The sequence below is a fragment of the Nicotiana sylvestris genome, chromosome 11 (assembly GCF_000393655.2).
Source record: "Nicotiana sylvestris chromosome 11, ASM39365v2, whole genome shotgun sequence".
NCBI classification, from domain to species: domain Eukaryota; kingdom Viridiplantae; phylum Streptophyta; class Magnoliopsida; order Solanales; family Solanaceae; genus Nicotiana; species Nicotiana sylvestris.
The window spans coordinates 95671984-95688563 of record NC_091067.1 but is presented as its reverse complement, the minus strand read 5'-3'; the positions used below and the strand labels follow the sequence as shown (position 1 = coordinate 95688563).

The 16580-nt window shown below is 41.3% G+C and overlaps 1 protein-coding gene across 1 annotated transcript; it reads right to left on the bottom strand.

Annotated features, from left to right (window-relative positions):
• On the bottom strand, positions 1 to 1456 carry LOC104217821 (splicing factor 3B subunit 6-like protein). The gene is made up of 2 exons (XM_009768154.2): positions 1135 to 1456; positions 1 to 414 (listed from the first exon to the last, which is right to left on the bottom strand). Exons 1-2 carry the CDS (start codon positions 1386 to 1388, stop codon positions 294 to 296), a joined length of 375 nt encoding a protein of 124 aa, XP_009766456.1. The 5' UTR covers positions 1389 to 1456; the 3' UTR covers positions 1 to 293.
• Between the last annotated feature and the right edge of the window lie 15124 nt (positions 1457 to 16580).

Here is a 16580-nt window from a genome sequence, read left to right as displayed (position 1 = left end):
TACAGAAAAGAAACCACATAGTAAATGCACTCATCACACAATGTTAAGGTAACTCCAGCACGGAGGGAAGAAGGAAAAAAATGATATAGGTAGAAACATCCAACAACATTCAATCATCTCAAATATTATTCGTTACAAACTTCCTAAAAGATACAGCAGTACAAGCTACTCTTTCTGATATTTCAGGTGCCAGGGCGCCTCGGTCAGTTGCCAAGAAAGGTGATGTCTTCCTTGCTACCACTTGACTCAATTTACGTAATGAAGGAAAGAAAAGAGTAATATAAGTTTCTCTATCACTTATCTTTGGTGGAAACACCGTACTTCTCCTGAAGCTTCTGTAACTCTTCCTCCTTCTTCTTCTGGTCAAATTTCTTACTCATCTTCGCTTGCTGGTAATACAGAACTATCAAGTATCTGCCCAATAACAAAAACACCAAATATACATCAGATAAGTATGTCAGTAGAAAAAAAGAGAAACTCTAGTGTTAAAGAAGCCCTAATTTTCTTGAAAAAGAAGTCCAAGTATAAACATCTATTATCCGAAAGCACTAGCCTGACTAATCCATATTTGCGTCCGTAGGGCCCACTAAAGGGGGAAGCACTCCCTACCACTAGTTTCTCCATTCCTAGGGCTCGAAGAACTCTGGTTTAGGGTGAAATCTCTTATCCATCCCACCATAACCCTTGATGGTAGCAAGAATGGATACACATTCATATGACTGATCCTAACTAGTTTAGAACTGAAACCAATTATACGTCAAAATAAATAGGTCTGTACCTCTAGTTATAGAGAACTCCTGATCTCTATTAAATTATTGAAATAAAAGCTAGTCAAAATTGAGCACAATGGAAATTAGTATTCATATAGCAGACTCCATCTAGTTCGCCTAGTTGTTGTAATTGTCAAACACTTTTTCTAACTATGAATTCTACATACACAGTTTAGATAGTTTTAATTATAGAAAAATTACTAGTGCAAACTTTATTTTACAATAAACTAGCTATGTCTGACATGGGAAAAAAAATGATATAAGATGAGGGAGAGAGCGGGAAAAAACCCTAAGTGACAGTCATCCAATCACATTGAAGCAAATAAAATTAACACAAGTGAGATAGACAACAAGAGGTTTTTACCGATTAGCGACATTGAAGCCGGAGAGGTGGTCGACGGCGGTTTTAGCATCGTAAATATCCTCGTAGACGATGAAAGCAGTACCACGGGTATCCTTGTTTGTGCCGATGCGAATCTGCCTAATAGCACCGTACTTGCCGAATATATCGTACATCTCCTCGCTCGTTATGTTGAACGGAAGGTTCCGAACATATAGCACCCTGTTCACCTCCGGGGGTAGCCGGGTATTTCCCTTTCTGAGACTTATCGCCGCCATTTTTTCGCCGGAAAAAAATTGAGAATTTTAGCTTTTTAGGCGTTTACCTAGATTTATATGGGGGTTATTTAATTTGGTTTTTGTAAGGAAAAGGAGAAAATGGCAAAAACGTCCATAAAGTATGGAGTAGGTCTAAAATAGTCCCTTAAACATATTTCTAAGCAAATTCAGGTCTTTTAATATGTTATAAAAGTGAATATTTTTGGACTCCGTCAAACATTAATAAATTCTGATTATTAGATAAGATTTAATAGAAACTGTGAAAGAAAAATTAAAAGACTATATGTACGTAAATAATTACTCCCTCCGTCTCAAATTATCTGTCGTATTTTATATAGGGTAAAATATGTTTATATTAAATGATCGCATGAGGAAGTAACAAGTGGAGCCGAAGATAGTTGAATCCGAAGGCAACGATCCTGAGAAAATGATACTCATAAAGATGAATAAATGCTTGTCACCCAGTAGCGTTTAGTGAGAAATATTCTACAGCATTAAGTACATGGTCTGTTACAAGGAATATGGCATTAAATGCCTGCCGTTACACGTTCTTCAATAACCCTCATAATTGATATTAAAGAGGGGCTTGATCCTAGGACATTGTTCCTTACGTACAACTATAAATAGTAAGCTCTATTATCATTGAAGGGACATGAATTTTCTGAGAAACATACGCTACACTCTATTTAAAGCTTAATATAGTTTTATCTTTTTGTTTACTGATATCGTTGCTATTGTCCTCGGAAGCCCTGTTCCCGGTGTTGTTATTTCTACTATTTTATCTCCATTTCAAGGCTAAATATTATATTTTTGTCCAATTCATCCATTATATTAGGGTCAAATTAATTCTCTTGTCTATAAACCACGTATAAATTCAACTATACTGTTTTACGGGTAAACAGTTTGGCGCTCACCGTTGGGCTAGACAGTTGTGTAATTAAGTTGGTCCTTGCCTCTTTTACTAACACATTTGATTATTTGTTCGTAGCAAAAAAACATAGAAAATGACAGATAATGATGTCAACAACACACATAACCTTAAGACCCAAGGAAATCAGCCTCAGCACAAGAATTCAATTAGTGAAACCCGCAGTGAGCAGGATGAGGCCACGCTGGTCCACGGCAGGTGGTACTCGCGACATGTGTGAGAAGCGATTGCTGACGATGCTAAAAAAGAGCACGTCGTCGAAGCGGTAAGAGTCCTGCAGGAGCAACAAAAGGCCATTCTAGGCCATCTCACACGGCAGAATAAGGTTATGACATAGCTAAAACATGCGTTATCGGGTGTTTTCAATAACGCGAATGGACGAGTTCCAGTTCCTCCCGGTGCTCCTGCAAATCAAACAATGCAGAGGTTCGACAACATCACCCCGAGGTGCGAGGTCGGCTTCGATGGGGTCGGGGGAGCGGATCCGGTCACAACAACGAGAGTGATCCCTTCAAGAATGAACTCATATGATTTATGAGTGAAGTGAACGCCCACATGGACCAAATTCCGGGCGCACCACCAGTGCTGAAGGGGTCGCACTCAAACAAATACACTCAATTGCCGTACAAATCAAGTGCGACACTAGAATTGATCCCGAAGTGATTTAAAATGCCAGACATGCCGAAATATGATGGGACTTCAGATGCTCAAGAGCATATCACCACTTATACAATGACGGTGAAGGGGAACGATTTAGCTCCCCCACGAGATCGAGTCAGTTTTGCTGAAAAAATTAGGAGAGACTCTCACGAAGGGAGCCTTAACCTGGCATTCACTTTTGCCGAGCATTCCATAGATTCCTTCGAGATGCTCGCGGATTCTTTTATTAAGGCCCACACTAGGGCCAGAAAGGTATAGGCCCGAAAGGCCGACATATTCAGGATTGCAGAAGGAGAGTCCGAGTTGCTGCAGGAGTTTGTAACCTGGTTCCAAAAGGAAAGGATGTTCCTATCGGCTGTTCTGGATGAATGGGTGGCTGAAGCATTCACCAAGGGTTTGAATCCGAGAAGTTTCGATGCTTCCCGGAAGTTGAAAGAAAACCTGCTTGAGTTCCAAGCGACAACTTGGGCGGATGTTCACAACCGGTACGAGTCAAAGATAAGGATTGAGGATGATCAACTCGATTTTCCTGTGTTGGTTAAGGGTCGGTACCAGGAAAAGAATAAAGAGAAATCAAAAAACCAATTTGACACAGATTGACGATCTTCGAAAAGCCGTTTTTTGCCCTATGAATGGGCCGAAGGACGCGGTAGAGGTTTCCGATTGGTGGATAGGTTCCTTACTAAAAGAAGAACTAATCGCGACGGGAATAACAAGTCGTTACAGGATAAAGAAACATCTGGTTCTCAAGATTCTTCCTACCCCATACTTTCAAAATATAACTTCAGTGTTAGTGTAGTATAGTTGATGTCAGCTATGAGGAACATTAAAGAAGCATGATTCCCGAAGCCAACGAGACCTGATCCCAGCCAGAGGGATCCTAATTTTTGGTGAGAATACCACGGAACGAATGATCACCGGACTGGGGACTGCCGACATCTTCGCGAAGAGGTGGCGATACTGCTGAAAAATGGTCGTCTCAGGGAATTCTTAAGTGATCGGGCTAAAAATAATTACGGTCGCAATCGTGACAACACGGAGCCCTCAAAAGCAGGAGAAGATCCCCAGCACCTGACGGTCAACATGATTTTCTAGGGGAACGAGATTAATAGGTATACCTTCTCGGCGGCGAAAAAGATGAAGGTGTCAGTAACCCACAACAAGAGGCTATGGGAAGTCGCTGAAGACGACATCACTTTTACGGAAGAGGACACAGATAGATTGTTGCTACCACAACGACGTATTGGTAATCTCTTTAAATGTATTAGATTTTAAAATCAAACGTGTTCTGGTGGACCCAGGGAGTTTGGCCAAGATTATACAATGAAGGGTACTAGAGCAAACCAAGATCATCAGAAGCATCATTCCGGCAACAAAACGCCTCGTTGGGTTTACCCTAGCAAGCGTGACAACCCAAGGAGAGATACTGCTGCCCACTGTGAGCACGTGATTTTTGCCCTAAATATGATTATTCCCAAAATCCCAAACAAAATAATTTTCTTTATTTTTACAATTGTTGTGCATTTTGGTGTCATTTTCTGATGATTGTTGCATTCTATTTGCGCATGTTAATTCTTATAAAATACAAAGAATATGCATTTGCATTTAGGTTTTAATTTTTATATTTAGTATCAATTAAGGGATAATTGGTTTAGAACAAAGCATGAAAAATCACAAAAATTAGCTCACTTTTGCATTTTAATGATTTTTATTGTCATGAAATAGTTTTTGAACAATTTTAGGAATTAATTAGTCTTTGTTTTGAAATAATTAGGATTTTTATGTTAGTTTTACATCTTTATCGGAATTAAAAAAAAGTAATTAAAAATAAGAAAAGGAAAAAGAAATAAAGAGTAGAAATTTGGTCTTAATAGAAGACCCAAATTTGGGCCAATTTGTTGGATTTTTTAGGCCCAAACGCCCTAAACCCGTTGCAAACCAGTCCAACCCAAACCCCCAACCCGGTCTGGTCCCTAGTAAGTCCAAACGACGTCGTTTCACCAGCATTTAACCACGACCGTTGGATCTCATCAATCCAACGGTCCGGATCTAACTAGGATGTTTGGTATATAAATGTCCGAAAACTTCCCCCCTACCCCATTTGCCTCATCTTCCTCACCCCACCTATCCTCTCAAACCCTAATCTGCGCCGCCCCTAAATCCCTCGCCGGCGGTGAATGCCACTTACCTCGTTCAAACCCAGATTAACACCACAGATCCCCCATGAATCCCTCTTTCCACTCCCGTTATTAGTTTTTCTCGAATGTTGCCGGATCTCGTCGAATCTTTGGTTGAAGTTTTCGGTCAAATCGTAGGTTTACCCAAACCAGCCCAAAGTCGCACCACACAATCCCCGGTCTTCCCTCAACACTAATCCATGATTATTTTCCTTCAAATCTCTGTGAAACGGCTCGAATCTCAGATCTAAGAATTTCTGGCCAAAACCCTAAACCAAAATCTTTGTGATTTCGAACCGTAGTATCCTTAACCATGTGTTCTCTTGTAAGAACACATGGTTAGGGATGTTACGCGTCAAAAATCTGAAAGGATTCAGACGTTAGTGACTGGCCGGAGTTCCTCGTGCTTCTGTGAGTTTTTCCTGTTTCTTTTTACTTGCATGGTTGAAGTTTTAGTTACAGTTTTTGTTTCATTAAGTGTTCTGTTAATTTTATGATTTATTTGTATAGTATAGTTCTGTCCATTGCTGTTAGTTCTGAGTTTGATAATTGGATAGTCGATTGTGAGTTTATTGGTTAAGGATTAGTTTAATTTCATTTAATGTTGATCATGTTAGCTTAAGCTTTGCTTTGATCGATCCTGGTTTCTGGTTTCTCTTAGTTTGATTGAGTTGGTATAATTGAACAATTGGGTTTGGTCAGTTTGATTAGTTGATTTCTGAGTGCTAATTAATCAGTTTCAGTTAGTTCTGGATTAACTTAGGGGATTGGTTATAGCTGTTAAGGATGAGGGTAGGTTCAGTAACTTTGAGAAGCCTTCAAGGGTAGTTTGGGTAGGGAAAAGGGTAATTCTGATAGGAATAGTAATTCCAAAGTATATGAAAGGGCAGTACAGGTATTGTATGGGTTGGGGAACACCCTAGGGCCTTCTAGAATAGGATTTTAGTGCACATTTCAGCACAATAGGGGTGTTTACTTGTTTAGCAAGTCAAGAATAGAGGGACTAAATTGAAATAAGTTAGAGACTAAAAAAGAAGGCCTAAAATCTGATCTACTCTCTCTTGTTGCCTATATAAGGGCATGAAATGCCTTGGGAAAGGGGGTTCTTCTTCTGCCTTCAGCTCTAAGCTCAAAAACACCCCACCAAAAACTCTCCTCCCTGCTTTCAATTTCAGCTGACATTTTAATTCCAAGTTTATTCAGAAAACAAAACATCAAAAATGAAGAAATCCAAAACAATTTTACAGTTTCATTACTAGTTTTGGATTTCAATTGGGTTTGGGTATAGCAGGATTGCAGGGGTATTTAGATTCAGCTGTGAGGGCTATGAGTGTATTTCAAGTGTGTGTTGAATTGATCTGTGGAGTCTGCTGGTATTTCTGGTTTTCAAAAGCAGTTCCTGACATGTTCTGTGGTGTATATTGTTGAGTTTGTTGCTGTTGCTGTTCAAAGTAGCTGACTCATTTCCTTTTCTCTATTTACATTCCAATTTCCAGGTACATTTCTTTGAACCTCACTGATGTATGCTCGTTGAAGTTGAAATGAAATGTTCAAAGGGTCTATCATTCAACTGAAGGCAGTCTGTTTTTAACTAATATTAATAGTGTAGTTTTTCTGTTATATAAACTGGCAGTTATATGTAATTAAGATTATCCAGTAAGGTTGATTACATGTTGAATGTTGCACAACGTTGGACTGTTGAAATGGGCATTTGAAATAACATTGAGCATAGGTTTGGTCTAATTTGAAGGTTCGTGTGAATTCAATAGTCATCAGTAGCAATTGGATCTATGTAAACGACATGTGAATTCAGGAGCAGGTCTGGTGACATTTAGCCTAGTTACTAATATTTTTGTCGTTGATCATGCTAGTATAACAGAATGTCTGCTTTTGATTAAAGGTTCTGAAATCGATTGATAGGTAAACCTGATTTATTGTTGGTAGATTGGTATTGAAACCAGTTAAAAATCATGAAACAAAACTCATTCACAATTGATTAGTTCATTAAAAGCAGCAGGTCTTGATAGGTAATTGGTAGGATAAATCGTTTAGGAATTTTGGAGTTCCCGGCTTCAGTTAAAATGAGGGTATGCATTGTCATTGTAATGACTCGTTGATGTTATATCAATTGTTGCAGTGGAATCGTACCCATATTCGTTGGGCCAATTGGACTGTACCAAAGTCATGAGGCAGGCCCATTTTTTTATTTGAATTTGGTTCTTAGTTTACTTCAATGTAATTCAATTCTAAATTAATCAGTCTTTTAGAGACACATAATAAGTAGGAAATTATAGTTACTTCGGGATTACTACTAGCCTCGCCCAAATAAAATCACTAATTATGGGGCCCTCAATGTGGTTATTAAAAAATGATTAGAATTTGGGATGGCCATTTAGCGAACTCCACGGTCTTCCCCAAAATAATACTACGTTAGAATCTTTAAGCGCGGTTTTAATTAAAGTACCTTCTTGAACTCGGGTGCGCATTGATGCGACCCAAATCCAAATCTCGACGAAGTCGAAACGTGTTGACAACCACAGGTGCACTGTTTGCGACGTGGTTAGAAACTCGTTTTCACGACGTCATAATTCTTTTAAAATAAATAATGATAATAAGCGGTTTCACAAGTAAAAGGCACATGAGCTAGCATGTATTAAGATTAGATACAATTAAATACAACAGTTAAGCGACCGTGCTAGAACCACGGAGCCCGGGAATGCCAAACACCTTCTCCCGGGTTAACAGAATTCCTTACTCAGGATTTCTGGTACGCGGACTGTTAACAGAGTCATAAATATCCTCGGTTTGGGATTCAACCGGTGACTTGGGACACCATTAATCTCTCAAGTGGCGACTCTGAATATTAATAATTAAATCCCGCTCTGATTGTCCTTTGATTGGAAAAACTCTTTTACGCCCTTACAGGTGTAGGTAAAAAAAGGAGGTGTGACAGCTCTGGAGACTCTGTTGGGGACACGAACCCAGAATCTCTGGTTCAGGGTTCAGAATTCGAGCTTAAATAAATTGCTGTATTTAATTGGATCTGATTTTCATACATGTTTTATGCTGAATGTGCTAAATGTTACCGCTTTGATATTATCCGAACTGTATATAAACTGTGTCGACACCCTTCTCTCTGCACCTCCGGGGATGTGCTTACTGGTTGAGACTCCCTATTCTGTTAGTGTCATACCTTGAAATAAGAAAGAGGCCGGACAAGTTACGAAGCCGGATGGCCTTTTGGTTCCCGGTAAGTTGCCCCCTCCTCGACTCGAGTTGTCCGCTCGGGTACACAGTCTAGAACACCGACTCAGGTTTTGAACATAGAATAACATGACTTCATGCCGGATCCCTAGTAGGAACGCTTATTTGCATCACGTTGCATTTGACTTAGGGGACTCAACACAGGGGTTGGGTCCGTCTAGGACTAGCAACCTGAAATGAAAAGACCATCCTGATGCATCCTACTTGCTCTGTGCATATATTTGTTTCGAACTTGCATGTCGACTGGTTTCTGAATCTCGGGAATATTGGAAAATTGAAAAAAAGAAGAGAAAAGAGTGGAAAAAAAATATCAGTTAGGGAGTTAATTGATTATTTTAGAAATAAAAATCAATGACCAATTGCTGGCGAAACTCTGCCGAAATTTTGAGAAAAAAAAAAGAGAGGAAAATGTTTTATTTTGTTTTACTAAAAAAAAAAAGCAAAGAAAAAATAGAAAAAAGAGTCTTTTATTTTTGGAAAGTTGTTTGTTGATAAAGAAAAGGATAAGAAAAGTCGTTGTTTTAGTTTGAGAAGCATAAGTTGTTTCATTATTTGTTGAAAAAAAAAGAAAAAAAAAGAGTCTTTTATTTTTAGTTTGGAAAATAGGTTGTTTTATTATTTGTTGAAAAAAAAGAGAGAGTCTTGCTTCCAAAAATAGTTTTTATTCGCTTATGAAATGCCAAAAATAAAAATGGAAAAAGAGTCATGTTTTAAAATAGTTCGGTTAATTTGCCCGAACTACGCATGGTTTGATTCTCACAGGGTGTGAGATACGTAGGCAACCCTCATCAGGTCCAACTTCTCCTTTTTGCAAAAATAACCAGAAAATATCAAAATTTTAATTTTGTCATAAATAAACCAGGTGATTCCGTTTTGTCAAAAATAGCCAAATGTTCTCAAACGGAACGTCGGAAGGTTGACCTTGCATAGATAGCCACCTGTGGTCATGTTTTTTCAATCCACACAGCCTTAAGTTTTCGTCCTCGAAGTGTTGAAAGGCCGTGTTGCAATACTGGGTATTTTTATCTTAAATTAAAAAAAAGGAGAAGTAAGAATTGCGAATAAGCTAAGTAGAGCCGTTTTGTCATGAATAGCCTTAAAATCTTGGTTCCCAAACTGCTGAAGGGCCATGTTTGAGAGTCAAGTTCTTCGCTTGAAAATATATAGGTAATTTTGAGTCGAAAATATAGGTAGTTTTTTTTAGTCGAATAAGAGTTTTCTTTTTGCTTAAACGCTTTAATAAATGTGCAGGATGAGCACGATGATAAATGAGCCCTTTTCAGTAATGACCAAAATCCCTTTTGAGTTGCAATTATGGTGGAATGATTTAGGCAAAGAAGGGCAAGACGAAGTGAAAAAATATTTGAAAGACCTTCCGGATTTATTAAATGTTCAACCTCGGGGGGATATTATCAGGGCATTGGTCGCCCATTGGGATTCGGCACATAATGTATTTCATTTCTCAGACTTTGAGCTCACCCCGACGTTGGAATAAATAGCGGGGTATATTGGAAGTGATCAAGCTCCATTGAGGTTTAAATACTTGATTGCTCCTAGGGCCATTACCATACACCGGTTCTTGGATTCCTTGAAAATACCCCGAACAGTTCATCATCCAGATTTTGCAAAGGGTTTCTGCAGTTTTCGCTTCATATATGATAGATATGGCCATGTGGGCGGGTTCAACAATCCAGAATTTAAGCTATGCAGTAGAAGTAACCAACAAAAACGGGAGGAACACAGACGGGTGGCTTTTATGATAGCTTTCTTGGGCCTCATAATATTCCCAAGGAAAGATGGTAATATGGATTTGAAAGTAGCAGGGGTCGTCAGTACCTTGCAAACCATGGGGAAAAGCACTTTAGCACCTATGATCGTGGCTGACATCTTCTGGGCTCTCACTGCATGCAAAGCTGGGGGCAAATTTTTTGAGGGATGTAACTTGTTGTTACAAATGTGGATGACTAAGCATTTGTGCCCACACTCTCAGCTATTGAGTTATGGTTCGGTTGAGAAAACTTGTATAGGAGAATTTTATACGAGAATCAAAGGGGCTAGTCTACCTGAAGGAGTCACGGCCTGGACATTATTATTTCGGAACCTCAATGCCAGCCAGATACAATGGGTGCTTGGATGATTGCCTGTCGAAGAAGTCATATATATGCCAGCAGCCCGCCCGCATTTTCTGTTAATGGGACTCAAAAGCATCCAGCCCTATGCACCATATCGGGTTCTGAGGCAACTCGGGAGGTATCAAGTAGTACCAAGAGATGAAGATCTGAGTACCCAAGTGGTCGAAATTAGTCCTGACGGTCGATTCCCCGAGGAAGAAGTTCGACAAATCTGGAGTGAGTGTCAACATTTGATGGCGAACACTTGTGTTTCTGATAGGGTTAAAGGGGAAGTTGCCCCAGGGTATCATAATTGGTTCAGAGGTGACGTGGCATATGGAAGACCGGCTAAACGACCTCATCTCGAAGATTTCGCTAGGTCATCCCAGGAGCAGTGGGACTGGTTAGCAAAGGAAGAAGGCTATCGAGTCGAGATTGGTAAACTGAAGCAGCAAGTTGAGAGTCTGAAATTCGAGAACAGTGTACAGGTTGTCGCAGATCAAGGTGAAAAGAATAGACTGGCTTGATAAAATGAAGCACTTAGGGCCCAAATCTGGCAATTGAAGATAACCGTCGATAAACAACCAAGGAGCCGATCAGATGAGCAATTGATAAAAAGATTGGAAAACGAAGTCAGGGAATGGCGGGATGAATTAGAAAAATCTGAGAATGTTGTGGCAGAACTTAAAGCGCAATGGGCTACAAGAACAGAGGAGCGTCGCCAGTACCTGAATCAGTTGAAAAGGGACCATGAGAAAATTGTTGCCAACTTAAAAAGAAAAGTGGTTGCCCTTGAGGGTAAAGCGGTTAGGCAGGCTAGAGATTTTGAAATTGAAAGTGGACATTGTTACGACTTGTTGGCCCAAATGGAGGTAGAAGTGCAGCGGCTGCAAGACCAACACCTGCAGGACTCTCGAGCTTTAAAGATGTGCAGCGATCATAAGACGCTTGCTCATAGAAAAGAAGCAAACAAAAGACAGGATTAGAGCCATTGCTTATGCCATTTTCAGGAGATGCCGGGTTTGTGAAGACATGACCCATACTACTTTTGTCTCAGTAGTAATGATCTATGTAAAGCGAACCATGAATGAATTAGAGCAGCTTGAAAGGGATTTGGATCCTAGGCCCGCGGCGAGGCCGAACGACGCCCCCCGGACACCTAAGTTTGAAGCACTAGAATATGCATAGTCCGTGTCTGTAATTTTCTACCATTTTGAGTCAGTCTTTTGTATGTTCGTTATCTTTCCGGGTCAAGTATGTTTGCAGTCTTAGAGTCTGTGGTTTGCTTTTAAGTTGTGTCTGTTAGTTTCGTTCCAAAAAAATTGTTGAGTTTGTAAGAGTTTGTTTTAGTAATGAAAGTTGAAAATTTTATTTCCACCCTTTATTTTTTGCATTTATTTTCACGAACTACGCTTGGTCTGATTCGTGCGGGGTCACGATACGTAGGCAATCTCCATAGGATTCGACCATAATCGTAAGAAAAATAGAAAGAAGAAAATAGAAGGAAAACCGAGAAAGAGAGAAAGAAAGAAAAGAGCGGAAAAACAAAAAGAGAAAGAAAAAGCACAAGAAAGGGACGAGGTGATGAAATTTGAAAGAAGGGTAAAAAGAAACTAGGAACGAAGTGTCGGGATGACGCATGCAATCGAGCAAACGCATAATAGAAATGATTAACTATATAAGTGCATTCATGCCAACGTGCGGTTGTTAAATCTGTTAAGACTTAATCGCTAACAAAGTGGTTGTCTAAATGTGTGAGTTCAGGCAGGTGGTTAGTTAATTGGCAATTCTGGCAACTCACCCATACAACACCCGGTCGAAAGATCAAGTAAAAATGACAGGGCAGGATTCGGAGATCAGCATCGTAGACCCTTCAAATGAAGTTGAGGTAACAGATGTGGGTGCTATGAAAGAAGAGATGAGGAAATTAAAAGCACAAATGGCTGAAATGCATCGGGCATGGTCTCAGGGACATCCGGCACCACTATATCCTGTTAATCCATCTTACATCCCACCCCTGGCTCAAGCTCAGGAGCCTACCACTCCCCACGCATCTTCAGCCTTCCCCTATCACGCCCAGGGTTATGGTACCACTTCATACGCTCCCCCAGCTCCACCCCCCAAATAGAACCCTCCACCACCCATGGTTCCCGTCTTTGCGGCACCTCCCCCAGCCCCACTACATAGATCGTCCAGTGAGCCGCTATTCTAAGCTTACGACACCCAATATTACCCTCCCGAACCCACTTTCAAAGCGCCTGAGCCATATACCTATTCTCCCCATTTTGAAATCCCTGGTGAGGTTGAGAAACCAGTTAAGAATACAGAACAGGAGGAAGTGATTCGTAAAGTCAAAAGCTTGGAGCAATCCTTCAGGAACATGCATGATTTAGGTAACCAAGTAAGCGTCGCATACAAAGATTTGTGCCCTTTCCCTGATGTTCAGTTGCCTGCGGGGTTTAAAATGCCGAAGTTTGACTAGTGTGAGGGGCACGGTGACCCAATAGCCCATCTGCATGGTTTTTGTAGCAAAATGAGAGGTGCTGGGGGAAAGGATGAATTGTTGATAGCATATTTCGGTCAAAGCCTGAGCGGGTCAGCGCTAGAATGGTACACGAGACAGGACCCTGGCCGATGGTATACATGGGATGATTTGGCACTAGCATTCATTGGCCATTTTCAATATAACCTTGAGATAGTCCCCGACCGTCTGTCATTGTTGAAGCTGGAAAAGAAGCCGGGGGAAAGTTTTAGAGAGTTTGGTTTCCACTGGAGGGAACAAGCAGCGAGGGTTGATCCCCCGATGAGGGAGAGTGAGATGGTAGATTACCTCTTTCAAACATTGGAGCCTACCTATTTTGGTCATCTGGTGACGTCCGTCGGAAAATCGTTTAATGAGGTGGTAAAGATGGGGGCCATGATTGAAGAAGGATTGAAATCTGACAAGATCTTGAGCTACTCGGCGTTGAAAGCAACCACCCAGGCCATCCAGAGCGGTACTGGTGGTGTGCTTGGAAAGAAAAAGAAAGAAGAAGTTGCTACAGTTGAAGCTAGTGCTTGGTCCAGGCCCAATAACCCTCTACTCTATTACAACCAACCCAGACCCCACCACCCAAACTACCAATATACCCCATATGGCCCGCTGCAACACTATTATCCACCACCAGAACCACACTTTCTATCCACCACGCACAGACTTACACTCATCCCCCGGTGCACTCGCAATGGCGTGCACCGAATCCCCAAAACACACATCCACCCCCACAAAACACCTATCCACCTCCCAGGGCAAACAGACCAGGAACCAGCTTCCGCCCAAACCAAGCTTTTAGAAGTGAGAAGGCCCCAAACAGAAAAACATTTACTCCGCTGGGAGAATCTTACACTGCTCTCTTCCATAGATTGAAACAGTTGGGAATGTTGACCCCGATTGAATCCAAAGCACCAAACCCCCTTCCCAGAAACCTGGACCATTCTGTTAGCTGCGAGTATTGCTCAGGGATGCCGGGGCATGATACTGAAAAATGTTGGAAGTTGAAAAACGCGATACAAGAGCTCATTGATAATCGCCGTATTGAAGTACAGGCTCCAGAGGCCCCAAACATCAATCAAAATCCGTTACCAGCGCATTATGAGTCCAATATGATCGAACCGATACATAAGGGGACAGAGCCTAAAAAACCTTCGCAGGTGGTTATGGTGATTCGTTCTACGGAAGCCAAAGAAAAGACAGTGAGTGCAAGGCCAGTGGTTCAGTTAAAAGCAATAAAAGACAAGCCAGTGTTGGTAATGGGAAAGGGACCATTTGTGGCTGCAAAAAAGCTGGAGCCAGTCAAGATAGTGGTACCAGGGTCATCATCTGCACCCGTGGTGGTTGTGAAAGGGGCCTACGTAGAACCGGTTGTCATAAAACCGGTAGTCCAGTTACCCATGGTTGATAGCAAAGTCGTACCGTGGAGATACGACAAGGTAGTGGTGACATACAAAGGAAAGGAAATTGAGGAAGAGAGTTGTGAAGCACAAGGACTAACTCGGTCGGGACGTTGTTTTGCTCCTGAAGAGTTGAGAAAGGCTAAGGGCGCTAAAGACAATACAGTGCCAGTCAAAAAAGTTGTGACGGAAGAAGAGGTAGAAGAGTTTCTGAAAAAGATGAAAGTGCAAGATTATTCCATTGTTGAACAACTGAGAAAAACACCGGCCCAAATCTCGTTGTTGTCGTTATTGATTCACTCTGACGAGCATTGCCGAGCTTTGATGAAGATATTGAATGAGGCTCATGTGCCCGACAAAATTTCAGTGAACCATCTGGAGATAATTGCCAACAAGATCTTTGAAGTGAACAGGGTAGCATTTTCTGATGATGAACTGCCTGTGGAAGGCACAGAACACAACAAAGCTCTCTATTTGACGGTCAAGTGTAGAAGGTTCAATGGTTACTCGGGCACTGATCGATAACGGGTCGAGTGCTAATATTTGCACGTTGTCCACGTTGAACAAGTTGAGGATCGATGAGGATAGAATCCGCAAAAATAGCATTTGTGTTCGAGGGTTCGACGGAGGGGGAACAAACACAGTAGGGGATATTGTACTCGAATTGACTATTGGCCCAGTCGAGTTCACTATGGAATTTCAGGTGTTGGATGATGCAGTATCCTACAATCTTTTGTTCGGTTGACCAAGGATTCATGCGGCCAAAGCCGTGCCTTCCACGCTGCACCAAATGGTCAAATTCGAGTGGGACGGACAAGAAATTGTGTTACATGGGGAAGATCCCACATGCGCCATGAATGATGCCATTATGCCCTTTATAGAAACTAAAGATGATAAGGGACCATGGGTTTATCAGGTCTTCGACACGGTCCCGGTGAGCAGAGTGCCCGAAGGTAAAAGCATGCCATGTCCCAGGGTGGCAGCTGCGACCGTCATGGTAGTATCAGAAATGCTGAATAACGGGTTCGTGCCGGGGAAAGGTCTGGGGGCTGAACTTCAGGGCATTATTCAACCTGTGTCCCTGCCCAAAAATCTGGACACCTTCGGATTAGGTTTCAAACCAACAGCGACATATGTTAGAAGGGCCCGTAAATTGAAAAAGAAAGCTTGGGTTCTTCCTAAACCTATTCCACGTTTGTCCAGGTCCTTCGTCAAGCCGGATAGCAAGAAACAGTCATGGGCAAAGATGTCAGGTTCATTGATTGGAGCAGAGGGGAATTTGGATAAGGTGTTCGAGAGAGTATTTGCTGAAGTAAACATGGTTGAGGCCGGGGAAGGGTCAAGCGGAGTAGATATACAGCACATCAGACCACATGTTAACATCAACAATTGGGAAGCTACTCCTCTGCCAATTCGGAGGGAGTCGTGGTAGTGGGTTTTGTTTTCCTTTTGTCACCTGTATTATTCCAGGGTTTGTAATCCAGTTGCTATGTTCCGTCCGTTTGGATGAGTTGAAACCTTGTTATCTTTACATTTAATGAAATGCAATTTTCTTCGTCCCTAATTCTCTTTCCATTTTCTTTTCTTTTCTTTTTGTACAGTTCTTTTTATGCTGATATCAATGATATGGCATGCATGAGGAATCTTCGGCCCAGTTTTAAAAGCCAATCTAGCTCGGAAGTAATAATACAAGAGATCGAGTGTGATGATGGGGTGGATGGTAACAACGATGAAGATTATGAGGAAATTAGTAAAGAATTAAGTCATTTTGAAGAAAAACCCAAACCTAACCTAAATGACACAGAAGCAGTTAATCTAGGGGACCAAGACAATGTGCGGGAAACTAAAGTAAGTGTTCATCTGGAGCCACAACTCAAGGAGGAGATAATTAAAGTATTGCATGAGTACAAAGATGTTTTTGCATGGTCATATGACGATATGCCGGGTCTAAGCACCGATTTGGTGGTTCATAAATTACCCACTGATCCGGCACTTCCCCCCGTCAAGCAGAAGCTGAGAAAGTTCAAAACGGACATAAGTGTGAAGATCAAAGAAGAGATTACCAAGCGGTTTGAGGCAAAGGTCATTCAGGTTACACGGTACCCTACTTGGTTAGCTAATA